Below are 20,369 nucleotides of genomic sequence, written 5' to 3' on the forward strand. Positions count from 1 at the left end.
CTATTTAGTCCAGTACGATCGCCGTGATACCAAATTTATACAGGTTTTATTGTGTTTTAATACATTTTCAAAAATTAAACGAATGTGTACAAAAAAGAAAAAAAAAATTTGCCATCTTCTGACGCTAATAACTTTTTCCTACTTTGGTGTACGGAGCTGGGGGAGGCGCCATTTTTTGTGAAATGAGCCGACATTTTTATTGCTATCATTTTGAGGACTGTGCAACATTTTGATCACCTTTTATTCCATTATTTATGTGATGTAAAATGGTGTAAAAGTCGAATTTCGGACATTTGGGCGCCATTTCCCGTCTCGGAGGTCACCACGGGTTATAACCATTTTTATATTTTGATAGACCGGGCATTTTTGGGACGCGGCGATACCTGATGTGTTTGTGATTTTTACTGTTTATTATGTTTTATATCAGTTCTGGGGAAAGGGGGGTGATTTGAATTTTTAATATTTTATACATTTTTTTGAATTTTTAAACTTTTTTTTTCTATTTTTTTTTTCCACTATTTCTTAGACCATCTAGGGTACATTAACCCTAGATGGTCAGATTGTTCCTACCATATACTGCAATACTACTGTATTGCAGTATATGGTCTTGCATGTGATTCGTTACAATGAGCCACTGACAAAGACCCGAGGCTGTCATGGCAACCGATCCCCGCCCCCCGTTGCCGGCGGCATTGGAAGGGTTAATAGCTGCGATCGGTGCAAGTACCGACCGCGGTTACTAGTGGTGGGCGTTTGCTGCAATATGCAACAAGCCCCACCCTTGTATGAAGAGGACTCAGCCTGTGAGCCCTCTTCATACATTTCCTGCACCTCTGCGCCATAGAGCTATGGCACAGAGCGTTAAGGGGTTAAGCTATTTATGTAAATATATTTGTTCTGCTTATCTTTCTTCATTTATTTATAAATTATCTATGAACTCATCTCTTTTTTGCCATAACTCCTTCACCTTGTTTGTCTAAATTCCAAGCTAGTTCTTACCCATAGATATATATTAAATTACACATTATATATTTCCTTTGTACCAGTTGCCGTAGTAACCTAATGTAGCAATCCATTCATCTACTATGTAATAATTCATTCATTTTCTATTCTCTAATTATCTATTTATCTATTAACTATCTATTATGTAATAATTCATTCATTTCCTATTACCGTATATACTCGAGTATAAGGCGACCCGAGTATAAGCCGAGACCCCTAATTTTAACACAAAAAATAAAATGGAAAAACCTATCGACTCAAGTATAAGCCGAGAGTGGGAAATGCATTGGTCGCAGCCTCTCAGTATATAGCCAGCCCCAGTAGTATACAGCCTGCCCATCCCCTGCCCATTGTATACAGGTTGCCCAGCGCCTGCCCATTGTATACAGCCTGCCCAGCGCCTGCCCATTGTATACAGCCTGCCCAGTCCCCTGGAGTATACAGCCTGCCCAGTCCCCTGGAGTATACAGCCTGCCCAGTCCCCTGGAGTATACAGCCTGCCCAGTCCCATGGAGTATACAACCTGCCAAGCCCCCTGGAGTATACAGCCAGCCAAACCCCCTGGAGTATACAGCCTGCCCAGCCCCCTGGAGTATACAGCCTGCCCAGCCCTCTGGAGTATACAGCCTGCCCAGCCCCCTGGAGTATACAGCCTGCCCAGCCCCCTGGAGTATACAGCCTGCCAAGCCCCCTGGTGTATACAGCCTGCCCAGCCCCCTGGTGTATACAGCCTGCCCAGCCCCCTGGTGTATACAGCCTGCCAGCCTCCATGCCCACAGTACAATTCATTTAGGAAACAAAACAAACACTGTACTCACCCTCCGATGTCCACCTGGCAGTTCATCTTCTATACAGCAATGCTCCGGCATCGGCTCCATGTCCCCGCGCAGTCCGTTGCAGGGATCGTGACGTCAGCCGCTCGCTGACATCATTGTGTGTGCCGAGCGGCTGACGTCACGATCCCTGCGACGGACAGCGCGGGGACACTGAGCCTATGCTGGAACATCGCGATATAGACGAGGACTTGTCGGGGGGACATCGGAAGGCGAGTACAGTGTTTGTTTGTTTTCAGGACTCAAGTATAAGCCGAGGTGAAGTTTTTCAGCACATTTTTTGTGCTGAAAAACTCGGCTTATACTCGAGTATATACGGTATTTAATTGTCTGCTGTGTTTATTGCATTTCCTTTAACTCTTCACTTCTTTATATAATTCTATTAATTTAAGTATATCATTTATATATTTTTTTAGAGTTATTGAGTACTCAATATATCCGTTCATACCGTACAATATATATTGCATTATTTATCTCTGTTTTCATATTATTCATATAATGTAATTTCAGTTATTATAAGAATCTATCTATTTACACACAGGAGATCGATTTTTATAACCGAAACGCGTTACCTAAACATTTACTTTTATTACTGTTTGTTGTTTTATATAATAATAAAATATTTCAGTTAACCCCTTAACGCTGAAGCCACTTTTCACCTTCCTGACACGGCCCATTTCTTCAAATCTGCCCTGTGTCACTATAAGTGGTTATTACTTCGGAAAGCTTTAACATATCCAAGGGATTTTAAAATAGTTTTCTCATGACACATTGTACTTCATGTTAGTTGAAAAATTTTGGTGGTATGTTTTGCATTTATTTATGAGAAAATCAGATATTTGGTGAAAATTTGGAAAAATTCTTGATTTTCAAACTTCAAAATGTTCTACTTTTTCCATACATAGTCATAACCGCAAAAATACTTAATAACTAACATTCACCGAATGTCTTCTTTATGTGGACATGGTTTTTTTATGCATAGTCTTATTTTTGTAGGATGTTATGGGGCTTTGAACGTTAGGTGTGATTTTTCACATTTTCTTAAAAAACGCAAAATCCTGCTATTGAGGGACCTGCTCAGGTTTCAAATCACTTTGAGAGACCTAAATAAAAGTAAAACCCCATACATTACCCTATTATAGAAACTATAGCCCTCAACGTACGTGAAACAACTTTTATGAAGTTTGTTAACCCTTTAATTGTTTTACAGGGGTTAAAACAAAATTGGATGCAATTTTGAAAGGGAAATTTTTTTGGCTAAATTAATGTGTTTTTCAAAAAATTTACAAATTTTCAGTGGATAAATTACCAAAACACTTCACAAAATCCCTCCCGCGTATAACAATCCCCCATATGTGGTGGTAACCTGCTGTATGAGCACACGCCATGGCATCAAAGAGAAGCTGCGCCATTCAGAGCAGATTATGCATTGTCACTTTTTATTGGCTATACAATCTTAATTTTATAAGGTTTTATTAACTCTTGAATGTATGGGTGAAAAGAAAATTGTCAATTTTGGTTTCCTTTCTTTTTGTATATTTTGGGGGTCGTACACCGTACACTAAAAATACTATATTATCTTTATTCTACAGATCACTACGATTACGGTGATACCTCATTTATATAGTTTTTCATTTATTTTTACAATATCACTGGATAAAAACTAATATAGAGGAAATCTCATTTGTTTTTGCATCGCCATCTTTTCGTAACTTTAATATTTTTTGGTTGACAGAGCTAGTTTAGGACTTATTTTTTACGTGTTGAGTTGTTCTTTTCAGTGGTACCATTTTGGCACACATAACTTTTTTTGATCACTTTTTAGAACATTTTTGTGCAGAGATTTTATGAAAAATGTACATTTTTGGCGTGTTTTTCGGGTTTTGTTTTTACAGCGTTCACCGAGCGGGTCCAATATTGTCTCTGAGTTATTGTACGGATTGTTACGGACGCGACAATACCAAATATGTGGGGGGTTTTGGCGATTTTGTGTTTTTCTCCCTTTATTGCATGTGTATAGGGAATATTTGTGTTTAGGGGACTTCAACTTTATTTAATTAATTATTTTTATTCAAAAATGTTTTTAACTTTTTTTATTTACTTTTACAGGTAAGCTTGAAGAAGCGATCCACGGATCGCTTGTTCAAGCTATTCTTCACATTACACAGTGTAATACAGATGTATTACACTGTGTAATGTAACACACTGAGCATGCTGCGCATGCTCAGTGTGTTACAGCCGGATCCTGTCAGAAGGCACGGACCCGGCTACAGGAAGGAGATCCCGCAGCCCCGGGCACCGGCAGTCCCAGGGCTGCGATCGGAACAGCGGACCCCCCCCGGTAAGCGCCGCGGGGGGTCCGATTCACTTTAAATTCCCCCCAACATGCCGCAGTCAGCGCGACCGCAGCGTGTTAGGGGTTAACACCCACAATCGGAGAAATCTCCGATCGCGGGTGTTAGAGGCAGGTGTCGGCTATAATATATAGCTGACACCCGCAGCTTCTGGCCCCGGCTCCGTTCAGGTGTGAAAATGTACTCAAGAGTTGATCAAGCACAACATGGTCAATGAGATACAAATGTGAGTATTAAAATACAAATGGTGAGTAAGTGTGTAATAACCATGAGTGTAAGATCAGGACCATATATGGCCAGTACTTGAGTTGTATGGACATTCTTGATGTATACGTAAAATACAATGGAAGGAAACAACCCCCAACCACATCCATATGGCTTTACTATATAATGGTCTCTGTGTTAGCTGGTCATAAAGGAATGTTACCATATATGGTTATGGACAAGGCCAATGGATGAGTTTGGCTCATAATGCAACTCTATAGGACTGTAGTCTTTAAAAGTGACTCTGTCCAAGGGGGATGGGAACATTGAGCATATCACACATAACAAGCTCGCTCACACGCTGACATATGGAGGAGATTTAAGGATACAAGATGCAGATGAAGAACGAAGGAAGAAAGACCAACACAAGATGATGAAACCTTCACCAGAACATAATTTCATGGACTGACTGACTTTAACACATGACTAATAATCTGCACAAGTTTTCTGTATTCTGCAACCTGGACGACGACAATAAATGCAACTTTTTATAATAATTATCCTGAGTCCTTCAATTTTTAGAAGAACGTATTAAAGGACATGGGAAAGATTTTATATTCAATATGATAATTTATTACATGTCTACACCGGCATCAACTCATGGTCACGTTTTTTTGGAGCTGTGGGAGCTGCTTGGACCAAACCATTCATCTACTCTGACTGTTGGCTCCGATTAGCCATACGACTCGGAACCCCTCCCCTGGGTGGGCTACAAACTGCATTGTAACAAGGTGTTTTCAGGTGAGCAGTACTCTCTCCTCTCACCAACAAGTGATCCTGACAGTATTACACAAGGCACCGTCCTCTGTAGTTGTTTTTTCGTTCTTTCTACATACTTCTGGACCATGACTCATATATAACTAAGAATTAAGTCACATTTGTAAATAGAACACAAGCTTCACATGTGACTGAAATGGGACCTGTATGTGAAAAATATATATGAGGGGACGTTGTCCGTCACTAGTCTTGACACAATGGGATCACCTAGAAAGAAAACTTATAATCAGCAGCACGGATCGGGGGAACAAGATGTCCGGCGCACCGGGCTGCTAATTATGCACGCCCTCGCCACCTCCTTCGCCCATACTGGAAGAGAGAGTTGATGTCACGCGATAAACGTGAATTGACGCCTCTTGTCTGACATCACCTCCCTCTCCTATGCTCTGAGCATGGGAGAGAGAGGTGGCAGGGTCATGCATAACTAGCAGTCCGATGCGCCAGACATCTTGTCCCCACGCTCCAAGCTGCTAATTATAACTTTTTTTCTAAGTGATGCTGGCATGCCAAGATTAGTGATGGACAGCCCCAAGATTAAGATGAAAAGGATCGGAGGTGAGTATTCCTAAACTTTTTTGGTTTTTTTTAGTGGTTCATTTCCTTTAAATATACTGCACATTGTGTATACCACAAATAAAATAATAATAATTCTATTTTCAGTGTACTCTATGTTCAATGTGACAGGTTCTCTTTAAAATCTAGAAAATTATTAAATCATAGCTACCTTATACTACTCATGCTCCCAGTTTCTGATCCAAGCTTGCATCTTTCTAGCTGGCTGGCAACAATCTGCCTTTCAGCCTCCAGTTCTCGTGTTAGTCTTTCAAACTGCAGTTCCTAGAAAAAAATAACATGTTACACGGTCAGTCAGTTTAACCATAAAAGTTAAATATGAATCTGTAAATATTTTTTCAGGTTTAGGCAAAATAAGGCCCAATTATTGTTATATACAATTACTAAATATCATTGTGCTCCAATTCAGTTAAAGAAAGAAAATTAGGGAACGGGAGAGTGGATGAAAGAGGAAAGTTGAGGGTGATATAGTTGATATAGTTAAAATTATGTGTGTTAAAGAGGACCTTTCACCATCTCACACATGTGGACATTCACATACCATTATGCTATACATTTTCAGGGGTTAGAAATTTCTTTTGCAGAGATATCAGTACTGGTACCTAACCATTCTAATCCGTATTCTGTCAGAGAGGAAGAGCTGGAGCTGGAGCTGGAGGTGTGCATTATGCTAATATTCTCTCATTCTGTCCAATCAATGGCAGACAGTGGCCCACATTCATTAAAGCCCCTGCGCCATTTTTTGTATGACTTTGGATATTCTTTTTAGTGCAAACTGCTTGCACATGTATTTATAAAGTATCCATGACACATGTTTCGCGGCTGCACTATATCCACTTTTCAGGTGCATAATATACCTTTTTTATGGTTGACTTGTTTTGCAGGATATAGAACTCATTCATTGTGAAATTTGATTTTTTTTTTTGCATCGCTATGTTCTAAGAGGCAAAACATTTTTATTTTTTTGTTTACGGAGCTGTTTTAGGGCTTGTTTTTTGTGGGACAAGCTGTACTTTTTACCGGTCTCAAATTGGGATCCTATGAAGCGTTTGGCACTGCCGTTTTGGTCACCATGAGCTTCACACAGGTATGTTATTGTACACTCCCATACACAACAATAACACAAATAACAAAATATATGTAAACACCTTCCCGCTCTGCGGTGTATAAATCCGCTGCTGAGATGATGCCGGCTCAGATCTGGATCGGAGCCAAACCGGCATCGGCAAACACGGGCTGCCGGCTGTAACATATAGCCGACACCCCAGTGTAAGACCCATGGTCGGAGTGTGATCCGATAGCAGGTGTTTAACCTGCGCAACCCCGGCATTTAACATGCCTTTGGAAGGTCTTTCCCCCACGATTTGCAACCCCGCTCCGTTTTCGGAGGGCGCCGATCGCTGCTATGGCAACTCTGGGGACCAATCAGGACACTAGAGGTGCCTGCTGGCAGTGACGTCATCTTTTAGGCACAGTGTCAGCCTATGCATGTGCATAGGATGACACTGCTAATACCCTGCAATACACCAGTACTGCAGAGTATTATCATGAACAAGCAATCAGATAATTGCTTCTTCATGTCCTATGGTGGAAACTGAAAAAGGAAAAAAAAAGAAATGTTGTAATAAATCAATAAAAATGCCCATAAGCCCCATAACATATAAAGAGACATATAACCCAAATCCTAATCTAAATCATAACACAAACCCCACATACATATCACCATGTCCGTAACAACCCGTACAATAAAAGTAAATCATTATTGAGCCTGCCGTTAAAAAAAAAAGTTAAAAAACACCAAAAATTATCATTTTTACTTATTCAATCTTACAAAAAATGCAATAAAAAGTGATTTAAAAAATATGTACTTCAGAATGATACTGGTGCAAATTACAACATGTCCCGCAAAAAAACAAGCCATCAACCAGCTCTGTAGCCAAAAAAGTAAAAAGGTTATGCCACTTGGAAGACGGTGATGCAAAAATGATAGATTTTTTCCCACATTAGGGTTTTATTTGACAAATTTAGTAAAACGTAAGAAAATATATTAAAATCTGGTATCCCCGTTATCGTATCGACCCATAGAATAAAGATAACATGATTATTAGGCTAAAAGTCAAAAATCCAGTTGTGAGACACTGAAGGGGTTAACTGTGGATGGGCGGTATGTTTCCCCTAAGTTTTGCTATTATCCAAGGCCTTAGTGCTGAGGTTTGTGTCCAGCACCTTGGACACAGGTGGTGGGAACAGCCCAATCAGCCTAATAAAAACCGCTCAGCAGAGCTGGAAGTGTTGTCTCTCTGGAAGGAGGCTGGAGAGCACGCAGCCTTGACCTCTGTGCCGGGAGCAACGAAAAGTGTTTTGTTAGAGGTGAGTCAGAGAACCATTGTTTAGTTAGCACCCTGACGGGTAGGATATTGTTTTGTTTTTGATGCCTGAGTGTGAAGGCTGTTTTATTTTGTTCCTGCTGAAATAAACACAGGCTAGACCTGTTTTGGACTGTACTTTGGTGTCACTGTCGTGAACTGCATCACAGCACCCCGCTACCACGGCCAAACCCCCCACATATGGTGCTTCGGATTGCGGGCAGTTCAAAAGACACACACCTGAAAGGCTCGCTACATCCTGCAACAGTGCATGGCCTGGGTGAAAGCAGCAGGCAAATTGCAGGATACAGCCAAGATGGAGGACTTTATTAAATACCTGCAAGAGGAGGCCAGAGCTAATCGGCAGCAGCAGCAGGCCATGCTCCAGCAGCAGGAGGAGAGGTCCCGCCAGCAGCAGGAGGAGAGGTCCCGCCAGCAGCAAGCCATGTTTCAGCAACAGGAGGAGAGGTTCCGCCTGCAGTAGGAAGAGTCCCGGGCTGATCGGCAGCTGCAGCAAGCCATGTTCCAGCAACAGCGGGAAGAGTCCCGAGCCATGTTCCAGCTGATAATGGAAAAGTTTTCTGGCGTTATGGCAGCACCGCAAGCGACGACTACTGAGGGGTCCCATACTGGTTTGCAAGGGTACCCGGTTGTCCAGCATTCCGCACGGGCTGCAGTACAAAAGGCTTTACAAAAGATGACGACGACCGACGACGTGGAGGCGTATCACACTGTGTTTGAGCGAGTAGCTGAGCGAGAGGAGTTACCAGCTGAGCAGTGGGCAGATGTCCTGGCACCGTTCCTGACAGGCGAGTCGCAGAAGGCTTTCTACGACCTGAGTGAAACGGAGGCCCGTGAGTACCCCCAGCTAAAGGCGGAGATTCTGGCTCGTCTTGGGGTCACCGTTCAAGTTCGCTCCAGCCGGGTCCACCAGTGGGCTTACTCAGAAAAACTACCCCCGCACTCCCAAATGCATGACCTGATCCATCTTGTCCGGAAGTGGCTACAACCAGAGGACTGCACCCCAGCACAGATGGTAGAGAGAGTGGTTCTCGACAAGTTCACCCGTTCTCTGCCCTCTCGGCTCCAGCGGTGGGTTGGACAGGCCGGACCCACAAAAGCTGAGGAGCTTGTGTCCCTAGTAGAGAGGTATCGGGCTACGGAGGACCTTCTACTTACCTCTACCACATGAAGCAGTGCCAGTGACAGGGTCACCAAACCAGCTGGTAAGACTGCTACTGCGGAAAAAGGGAGACATGTCAGGTTGGGAGGGGGTTCATTGGGGGGCGTTGATACCCAGAAACCCACTGAGGCTCGTGACAGAGGTCATGGCCGTATCCAGTGCTGGCGGTGCCATGAAATGGGCCATATTGCTGCCAACTGTCCACTGTCAGTGGAGCCAATGGACTGCAACCAGACCCGGCGAGTGTCACTGTTTGCCCGGCCGGTTCTGGCAGCCGAGTCAGTCACGGATGCAGAACCCCAAGTGTGGATGGTCACAATCGGTGGTCACACAGTGGAAGCCTTGCTAGACTCAGGGAGTCTGGTCACCCTGGTGCGGGGAACTTTGGTTGATCCTGGACTATACAGTGGGCGGAAAGTGGGAGTGTTGTGTATACATGGGGACACTCGCGAATATCCCACTGCTGTCATCAACCTACATACCCCTTGTGGTACTATTGCCCATGAAGTGGGGGTGGTGGGGACCCTGTTTCATGAGGCTATTATCGGCAGAGACTTACCGGTGTTTTGGGACCTCTGGAGACGAAGACCCACCTCAGGTGCTGTTGCAGATAATGGACATCAGGTATGTCCGGCCTTGGCCCCTGAACCCTTTGAGGCCGATGTACCCACACCAGCAGTAGGGGTGACCCCATGTGATGAATTTTCTCCCCTAGAGGTCCTAGCTGGTGAGGTCGAGGGCCACGAGGAGGTGGCCGACATGCCGGACCTTGAGATTTCCCGTGAAAATTTTGGGGCTGCACAGCTACAGGACCCTACCTTGTTTAAAGCACGGGAGAATGTTAAGGTGATAAATGGGGTACTCCAGATACCAGGAGCTGACAAAATATACCCCCGAATGGTGATTGTTGGGGAACTGTTGTACAGGGTCGACCAGATACGGGGTGAGGAGGTTGAGCAACTTGTAGTACCCCAATCTCACCGTAGGCTGGTGCTAGAGTTGGCACACAAACATGTGCTGGGAGGGCACTTAGGTGCTGAGAAGACCCGAGAGAGGATCCTGCAGAGATTTTTCTGGCCCGGGGTGTGGGAGGAGGTAAACCGGTATTTTAGCTCCTGCCCTGAGTGTCAACTTACTGCCCCGGTCTCCCACTTCAGGAGTCCTTTGGTCCCGCTACCAATCATAGAGGTGCCATTTGAACGGATTGCAATGGATCTGGTTGGCCCCATAGTCAAATCCTCAAGGGGGCACCAATACATCCTGGTTATCCTGGACTACGCTACGCGGTATCCCGAGGCGATTCCATTAAGGAACACCTCCTCCAAAAATATTGCTAGGGAGCTGTTCCAGGTGTTCTCACGCACAGGCCTCCCCAAGGAAATCTTGACTGACCAGGGTACCCCATTCATGTCTAGGGTAATGAAGGAGATGTGTAAGTTACTGCAGGTTAAACAGCTCCGCACCTCTGTGTATCATCCTCAGACAGATGGCCTGGTCGAGAGGTTTAATAAGACCTTGAAGGGGATGCTAAAGAGGGTGGTCAGCAAAGATGGGAAGTACTGGGATTGTTTGTTGCCCTATTTGATGTTTGCCATACGTGAAGTTCCCCAGTCCTCCACGGGTTTCTCACCCTTTGAGCTGTTATATGGCCGTTCCCCACGTGGGCTTTTGGATGTAGCCAAGGAGACCTGGGAACAGGAGAGGACCCCCCACCGTAGTGTGATAGAACACGGCTCCCTTATGGAGGACCGCATAGCGGCGGTAATGCCCCTTGTAAAGGAGCACATGACAAGGGCACAAGAGGCCCAGTCTAGGGTCTACAATAGGTCAGCCCGATTCAGGACCTTTAACCCAGGCGACAGAGTGCTAGTTCTGGTGCCCACTGTTGAGAGCAAGTTCTTGGCAAAATGGCAAGGACCATATGAGGTCATGGAGAAAGTGGGGGAGGTAACCTACAAGGTATCTCAGCCGGGGAGGAGGAAACCCGAACAGATATACCACGTGAACCTCCTAAAGCCATGGAGGGAAAGAGAGTCCCTGATGGCCGTGGGAGTAGAAAAAGCGGCTGTCCCCAAGAAGGGGACACCGGAGGTAGGTGTACCTGATGCCAAGGTGCCTGTAGTACGGATCTCGGAGTCCCTCTCCAGGGCCCAGATTCAGGAAGCGAAGGAGTTTGTGCTCCGAAATGTGGATGTGTTCTCTAAGTTACCGGGACGTACTTCAGTCATCAAGCATGACATCATAACCGAACCCCACATCCGGGTACACCAAAAACCCTACCGGGTCCCCGAAGCGCGCCGGCTTGCCATATCCGAAGAAGTCAGGCAGATGTTAGACCTGGGGGTTATCGAGGAGTCTAAAAGTGACTGGTCGAGTCCTATTGTGTTGATTCCCAAACCTGATGGTTCCCTACGGTTCTGCAATGATTTTAGGAAGTTGAACGAGGTGTCCAAATTTGATTCTTATCCCATGCCCAGGGTTGACGAGTTGATAGAACGACTTGGACAGGCTAGGTTCTTCTCCACCCTTGACCTGACGAAAGGGTATTGGCAGGTACCCCTTACTGACAGGGCCAAAGAGAAGACCGCTTTTGTTACTCCTGATGGGCTTTTTCAGTACGTGGTACTCCCCTTTGGGCTACATGGGGCTCCCACCACATTCCAGAGGTTAATGGATCTCGTGCTAAAACCTCACCGGAGATATGCCTCGGCCTACCTGGATGACATCATAGTTTATAGTACCGATTGGGAGAGTCACCTGGCCAAGGTGCAAGCAGTGGTAGACTCCCTGAGGGCAGCAGGGTTGACAGCGAACCCCCAAAAATGTGCACTGGGTCTGGAAGAGGCCCGTTACCTGGGGTACCGTATTGGGCGAGGTGTCATCAAACCCCAAGTAAATAAAGTGGAGGCAATCCAGCAGTGGCCACGACCTTTTAGGGGGGCGTTTCAGCGACTTAAGGCGGTTTTGTGCGAGGGACCGGTACTGATCACCCCTAACTTCACCAAAACCTTTATTGTGCAGACTGACACTTCTGACGTGGGCTTAGGGGCTTTCCTGTCCCAAGTAGTGGAGGGTGAGGAACATCCTGTGACATTCCTGAGCCGCAAGCTCACACCTCCTGAAAAGAACTATAGCATAGTGGAGAGGGAGTGCTTGGCGATAAAATGGGCTCTGGAATCCCTGAGGTATTACTTGGTAGGGCGACAGTTTACACTAGTGACCGATCACTCTCCCCTCACCTGGATGAGTCAGGCCAAAGAGAGGAACGCCAGGGTACCAAGGTGGTTCCTAATGTTACAGAATTTCAAATTCACGGTGGAACATCGAGCAGGAAAGCTGCATGGGAATGCCGATGCCCTGTCTCGTACCCACTGTCTGATGGCCAAAAGTGTTCGCCCCCACAGGGTCAAACAGAGGGGGAGGGTATGTGAGACACTGAAGGGGTTAACTGTGGATGGGCGGTATGTTTCCTCTAGGTTTTGCTATTATGCAAGGCCTTAGTGCTGAGGTTTGTGTCCAGCACCTTGGACACAGGTGGTGGGAACAGCCCAATCAGCCTAATAAAAACCGCTCAGCAGAGCTCTCTGGAAGGAGGCTGGAGAGCACGCAGCCTTGACCTCTGTGCCTGGAGCAACGAAAAGTGTTTTGTTAGTGGTGAGTCAGAGAACCATTGTTTAGTTAGCACCCTGACGGGTAGGATATTATTTTGTTTTTGATGCCTGAGTGTGAAGGCTGTTTTATTTTGTTCCTGCTGAAATAAACACAGACTAGACCTGTTTTGGACTGTACTTTGGTGTCACTGTCGTGAACTGCATCACAGCACCCCACTACCACGGTCTCTACTGGGCCAAACCCCCCACACAGAATTGATGCTTTTCTACTCCTGCCCTCAAAAATACGTTCCTAAATTTTCAACAATAGGTGATACCAACCCCAATGGTAACAATGGAAAAAACATCTCATCCCGCAAAAAAAATGCATATGACCCCAATAACGAAAAAGCTAAAATTTTATAGCCTGAGGCAATGAGAAAACTAAAATCCTGGCAGTTACAGGGCGCTTCACGCCTTCTGCGTCTCGCTGTGTAACGGCCACATGTGGGGGGTCTCTGCAAAACAAATTGTATGTTGGGTTTTATCTTTTGGAAATGTGTAAATTTTAGGGCTAAATGAACGTATAACCAGCACAATTTGACCATTATAAATTTCATCTCCATTTTGATTGAATTACTATGAAGATCTCAAGGGGTTAACAATCTTCCTAAAACCTGTTTCTGATAGTTTGAGGGGTGCAGATTTGAAAATGGGTTGATTAGAATAGGGTTTTTTTTTATGTTAAATATGTAAATTTTCATTCAAAACGGTATTCATCCCCAAAATGGTCAATTCTGAAAATCCGGAGAATTGATATTCGATTTGTAAGCCGCCTGGCATCAAAATAAATTATTCAGACATTTCAAAAATTATGAAAATGTAAAGGAGACATATGGGAAATGTTATTTAGGTGGTAAATCTATCTGCCTGAAAACGCAGTGATTTTGATTTTCGAAAATGGCAAATTTTTAAAAAAATTCATAATTTTTTCTTTTTTTTTTTGTAAATAACGCAAAACTTATCATCCAACATTTACCACTAAAATGAAGTGCAACATGTGGGAAAAACAATCTCAGAATCTCTTTGATAAGTAACAGTGTTCAAAAGTTATAACCATAACCAAAGCGACGCAAGTCAGAATCCTAAAAATGGGGCTGAGCCTTAAGCTGTAAAATGGCTGCGTCCTTAAGGGGTTAAATTTAATATGTCAAAATATGCATCCATAAACCAAGCTTATGAGATAACAAGGTCACTTTTAGATGGCTGTAATGGGTGCACCATTGTATTGGCAGAGCAATAACAGAACCTTCACAGGAATTTTGAGTAAGAATGCCATAATGTAGGTAAATAATGGGGGTGAGAAATAAAAACTTTAATGAAGAAAGTGTGTATTTTTCATGTTGTATGCAACCTTTTTACAAGTTCAGGGTCACGGTGTTACTATGTAGCCACATTAGGCAAAGAGGGTTTAATGTTTACCATCTCCCTCTAATACATTAAAAAAACGATCGCTCAATATATGAAAATTTAAAGAGCAACTAATTGTCTGGGTGGGAGAGGATTAATATAATGCAGATTAGTTTAAGTTATTGATCTCCCAAAATTTAGCTATATAAAAAGTCAATATTTATTTTATCTATGAGCTGTAAGAAGCTCCTCTGTGCACCCTCTTCAAGCTTCTACTTGTAGTCTGCTGGCTAATAAGCTTGAGGGTGCACACTTCAGAGGGCTATAACTTTGAATCCCTTGCACCTGGAATTTGAAAGTTTTTTTTTCCTCTGAGTATAACATTACTCATAGATCCAGGCTCCTCGGCTGTGACAAAATTCTTATATTTGTTATCCATGGCCTCCTTTCATCTAAAAAATAACTTATGCTAATGACCCTGAGGGACTACTCTAGCCCCTCTGTGATCTGTCTCTACAGGCTGTTACACTGTCACACTTACACTTAGCGTGGAGGTGGCATAAGGAATTAAATAGGCGTAATTCCTGGCTATATACCAAAAACTGGTGCACAAGCCCTAATAGATTGCAAACATTTTTTAAATATTATTTGTTACTTTTATTGTTACCATTATTTTAATAAAAGGTCTACACTGCTAAAGAAGAAGGCTTTTGAACCTATATGGTTTACCTACTTAAATCCTTATATATAACACGGAAATAAGGAGTTTACCACATCCATCAAGTGTTATGATCTGCTGTTAGCATGTTGCAGAGAAAAGAACTGCAATTCACAGAATTCAGATCGAAATCAAATATTTTGAAAAATTTTCTTATGCTTGGCAAAGCACAGTGTACAGATAGGTATTGCCTTCCGTGGGAAAAATATTCCCCAACTTAAAGAGTGAACAAAATAGATCTCGTCACAATCTATAAAAATACAGTTATAGCCTTGCAAAAGCATTGAGCACTTTTTGTTATATTGTCCCTTTAACACAGGGGTGTGTAACAGGAGGGGTACTTCCAACTGTTGCTTTTATTATACATGTCCCTTATGTTATTGCAAAAACGCTTCAAATTTAATCTGTATTCTAATTAAACAATTAGTTCTCCTGCTAACCAATTTCCCTTTGGAAATTGTCTTAATTGTCTTATCTTAAAAGTCTTATCTTAACTGATTACCTGGAGAACTACCATTTCTGACATATTCACTGCCTTCCTGGTAAAGAGGGTAGTGGTCCAGGCAGGAACGTCAGCACTTAGGGTGCTGTGGGAATGACATTCGTAAACCTACTGCAACATGGTGTAGGCAGATTATACTGCTTGGGGAGGTGGTAGACTCCATTTTACCAAAAAACATGACCCACATGTAAATACAAAAAATGTTTACCTGTTCCTTCACAGATGCTAGAATAGCTGAGGTTGTTTCTGTCTCAGAAACATCACGATTTGAAATGTTCATTTCTGGGCTGGATGAACTAGTCTTCTCTGAACATGATGGTTGAGCTGGAACGGGCATTTCTTCTAAGCTAATAATATAAAGAAGAAATAAATTAATGAAAACAAACTAAGGATGATATAACTTACAATTTTTTGGATAACATATAATAAATACATGACAGGTGTGTACATTTGAGGTTAGAAGTTAACATGAACATAGGCTTTGGAAATTCAAACTTCATTTTTCAAACTTCAATTTTCCTGTGTTGACACATAGTGGAAATATATTTAGAGCACACATTTTGCTATGAGATTTCTTTTTTATAGTTTTTATGCTCTTTCTGGCCCATAGTCAGAAATGAGGGCTTGTAGAGCTGGCTCAAGTCTTAAGCCCAACACATACACAGTTACTGCCAAGTGTGTTACACCATGGACAATTCAACAAAAAACGGAGGACCTAGTGTCTCGGCAGGGATTCTTAACTCAATGTATTTTACAAATTTGCCACTAGCAAACTAGATTACCCATATCCGGACACAAAATGATATAGTTAAAACATAACTTTTATTTTATGTATGATAATATAAGCAATACTTATAACAATTCGTATTGCTTAGTGCTCAAACTAGTGTTGTGATTAAAAACACAGTGCCATGCACTATCCTAGTCATAGCCAGGCTAGATTAACTGATATTGTGTCTGATGGAGTGCAAACAGAGGTTATGTGTGAGTAAGTTGTGTGTTGGGCACAATTGCGACCGTACTGAATAGGTGGTTGCAGAATGTCTCTCACGATTATTGTCAACCGCTGCTATATGAATGTAGGTGCCATTCAAATAACCAAGGTCACGGCGTTCCCAATGTAGCCAAAAGTCTATATGGATTTGGTGAGCAGCGGCTATATCAACACACATATAGGGGGTATTGCAGCTCTACAGTCTACCTCAAGTGGCCACTTCACTGGCTCGGGTTGCTATCTCAGACTATATATGCTGTATACTTACTATAGGCTACTCATTGTACTATACTACTAGCGTGGTTGGGGTCGCAGCTGCAGACTGTCCCTAGATTTCGCATCATTCACACGCCAGCCCTAAAGTAGGCAGATCAGAATAGCACTATCTGACCCTATTTGTAAGGTACAACATACTTCACAGCTCACATTATTAAATTTTTGTAACTCTGTTGCACACATCCACACATAAGTCTCAATTTTGGTCACTATATATAGTTAGAGCGCTGGCTGAGTAGGGAGCGATTCACTGCTAATTAAAGTACTGAATGGCTGGCATGGACGCGGCCATGTTATCTTCTGGCCGGCTGGCGCATACTATGACGTCAGCAGCGGCTGCGTCATAGTATGCGCCTGCTGGAAGAAAACATCCTTGCCCCGAGCTGTTAAAACACAAAAAAAAAGAAACAAAAACTCCATGTAATGCTTTACCCTAATAAAGACAGGAAATGCTCATGTGGTTTGATATGCAGTTGGAGTTTTTACAAGTTAAGTATATTAATTACCGTAGATACTCTGGTACAAGCCGACCCGAGTATAAGCCGAGACCCCTAATTTTACCACCGAAAACTGGGAAAACCTATTGACTCGAGTATAAGCCGAGGGTGTAGTATACAGCCAGCCCCCATGTAGTATACAGCCAACCAGCCCCCATGTAGTATACAGCCAGCCCCCAGTAGTATACAGCTTGCCCCCAGTAGTATACAGCTTGCCCCCCAGTAGTATACAGCCTGCCCCCCAGTAGTATACAGCTTGTCCCCTTGCAGTATACAGCCTGCCCCCAGTAGTATACAGCTTGCCCCCCGTAGTATACAGCTTGCCCCCCGTAGTATACAGCCTGCCGCCAGTAGTATACAGCTTGCCCCCAGTAGTATACAGCCTGCCCCCAGTAGTATACAGCCTGCCCCCAGTAGTATACAGCACTGCCCCCAGTAGTATACAGCACTGCCCCCAGTAGTATACAGCACTGCCCCCAGTAGTATACAGCCTGCCCCCAGTAGTATACAGACTGCCCCCAGTAGTACACAGCACAGCCCCCAGTAGTATACAGCTTGTCCCCAGTAGTATACAGCCTGCCCCCATCCGTATACAGTCTGCCCCCAGTAGTATACAGCAGCCCCTATTAGTATACAGATAAAGAAATAAACTTAATACTCACCCTCCGGAGTCCCCGATGTTCCTCGCGGCTCCCGGCGGCTTCCGATCCCCATAGCGGCTTCTTCATCTTCACTCTTCTCTGGCCGGGAGATCGCGCTGGCCGCCGCACACTGTGATGCCGCGCTGTCGTCACTGATGACGTCATCCGCGGCGACAGCGTCGCATCACAGTGTGCGACGGCCAGCGCCATCTCCCGGCCAGTGAAGAGTGAAGAAGCCGCCGGGAGCCGCGACAGAAATCGGGAGCCGCCGGGAGCCGCGAGGACACCGGAGGGTGAGTATTAATTTATTTATTTTTATCATTGACTCGTGTATAAGCCGAGGCGAGGTTTTTCAGCACATTTTTTGTACTCTTATACACGAGTATATACGGTAAATGCTATTTTCAGTAAAAATAAAATAAACTTATATATAGTTTCTTCTTTCACTGTGTTGTGCATAATTTTGAAAAGGAAAACAGTCTATTGCAGAAGAGACAAAAAATGGACACAGTGCTACTTGAGTACCATTTCAACAAATTTCATACTGTAAAACTACTGTTTATACTTGTGTATAAGCCGATTTTTTTCAACACAAAAACTGTGCTGAAAATATTTCCTCCACCATACATGCCAGTTCCCCTATCAATGATAATGATCAAAGGCTCCAATCAACCACCCCTTCACCACTTTTATTTCTTTTTTTTTTTTTTTACAGATTTGCAGCTTAACATTAAAATTCTAATACTTTCTAAATACTGCCACTTAGTAGTAATGGTGCTACAAAAAAATGTTATACATTGAGGTGAATTCATTAATCGCCTGATTTGTACAAAAAAAATAAAATGCCATAAGACAAATTTATGAAGGACTTTAGATGATTTTCAGCACTTTTCTGACTCATCCAGGTTCGTGGCTTTGAAAAAGGAGGCGTGTTCCTGGGAAAAGTTGGGAGGGAAATCGTCAGTGGGGAAAAAATTAGGGAGAGAGCGCCGCATTGTAGCTAGAAGCAGGTCTAAAAGTAGAACTCAACACTCTTAAAAGGGATGTGATGATGAATCTCTAATTCAGGGCGGGGAGAGGGGAAGTTGATGGTTGCTAAGAAAATATGCATGTACGTCCCATGCCGCTGTCTCCCTTTGCTGTGCCCAAGCTGGTTTACTCGGACAGCCTCCACCCGGCCAGGCACACTATTGGACAGCCGGAAGCTCCCTGGCCGCAGCTTCTGTGCCCCTGAAGACAAACAGGCACGGCATGGAGAGAATGCGATGTGGGACACCAGGATGGACCAAGTACAAGAATTATGATAGCCTTGCAGGTAGCCCGATGTATATTAATATATGGATGGAAATCAACCAAATTCTTATTGTTAAAAGATTGAAATTACAGATTCAACAGAATTAAAAACTTTGAGAAAATTAAATAAGCAGGGGTAAGGAAAGAAGAAACCTGGTATAAGAAATGGGAAGGATGAGGATAATGGAATAAGCCCTTCCTGTGGATGATAAAATTAATTATTTCCCTTTTTTTTCCCTCCCCCCCTCTAACCTCTGCCCTCTTACCCATCCCATCTCAGTCAATGTATTGATTATTATGTGAGGAATATGTAATGTGTTGATGGCAATAAAATGTATTGAGTAGAAATGTAGTATCTCTGCATTGATCATGTTTTTGAAATAATAATGGTTGCCTTGTATCATATAAAAAATTGAATAAAGAGATTTAAAAAAAAACAGATCCAGGATTTTGAGATTGGTTTCTTGTGACGCATTGTACTTTACATTAATTGTAAAATTTAAGTTACAAGTTTTGCAATTCATTCTGAAAAAATTAGTTAAGAAAAAAGGCTTAAACCTTAAGGACCATTTTGCACCTTCCTGACATGGCCCTTTTCTTGAAATCTGACATGTGTCACTTTAAGTGGTTATAACTTTGGAAAGCTTTAACATATCCAGTTATTTTTTCTTGACACATTGTCCTTCATGTTGGTTGAGAAATTTAAGCAATATGTTTAGTATTTATAAAATAAAAGGAAATTTGGCGAAATTTCCATATTCAACATTTTCTACTTTTTGGAAAGTTAGTCATATCACTAAAATAACTTGATAACTAACATTTTTCATATGTCTGCTTTAACTTGCCATCATCTTTCAAACATTCTTTCCTTTAATTTAGGATGTTAGGAGGCTTATAACTTTATGTGCGACTTTTCCAATTTTCGTGAAAATCACCAAAACCTACTGGAGGGTCAATTCAGTTAAAAGTGACTTTATAAGGCGTGCGTGACGACCCGGCCCCACCCGCACACACAAATGACAAAATTTTAGAAACGACACCTCTCAAAATATTCAAAACAACCTTTGGGAAGTTTGTTAACCCTATGAGCGTTTCA

General features: G+C 43.1%; 1 protein-coding gene across 13 annotated transcripts in view; it reads right to left on the reverse strand.

The window, feature by feature from the left end:
* The window catches only part of CTNND2 (catenin delta 2), a 526,223-nt gene that overhangs the window by 389,183 nt on the left and 116,671 nt on the right, over window positions 1-20,369 (reverse strand). For all 13 annotated transcript variants that reach the window (XM_072153023.1, XM_072153024.1, XM_072153031.1 and 10 more), the window contains 2 exons: window positions 15,781-15,919; window positions 5,955-6,067 (listed from right to left, as the gene is read on the reverse strand). In XM_072153023.1, coding sequence (XP_072009124.1) covers window positions 5,955-6,067; window positions 15,781-15,909 — 242 coding nt within the window. In that variant the 5' untranslated portion in view covers window positions 15,910-15,919. The remainder of the gene's footprint in view (window positions 1-5,954; window positions 6,068-15,780; window positions 15,920-20,369) is intronic.

Source organism: Engystomops pustulosus, chromosome 5 (assembly GCF_040894005.1).
Source record: "Engystomops pustulosus chromosome 5, aEngPut4.maternal, whole genome shotgun sequence".
NCBI classification, from domain to species: domain Eukaryota; kingdom Metazoa; phylum Chordata; class Amphibia; order Anura; family Leptodactylidae; genus Engystomops; species Engystomops pustulosus.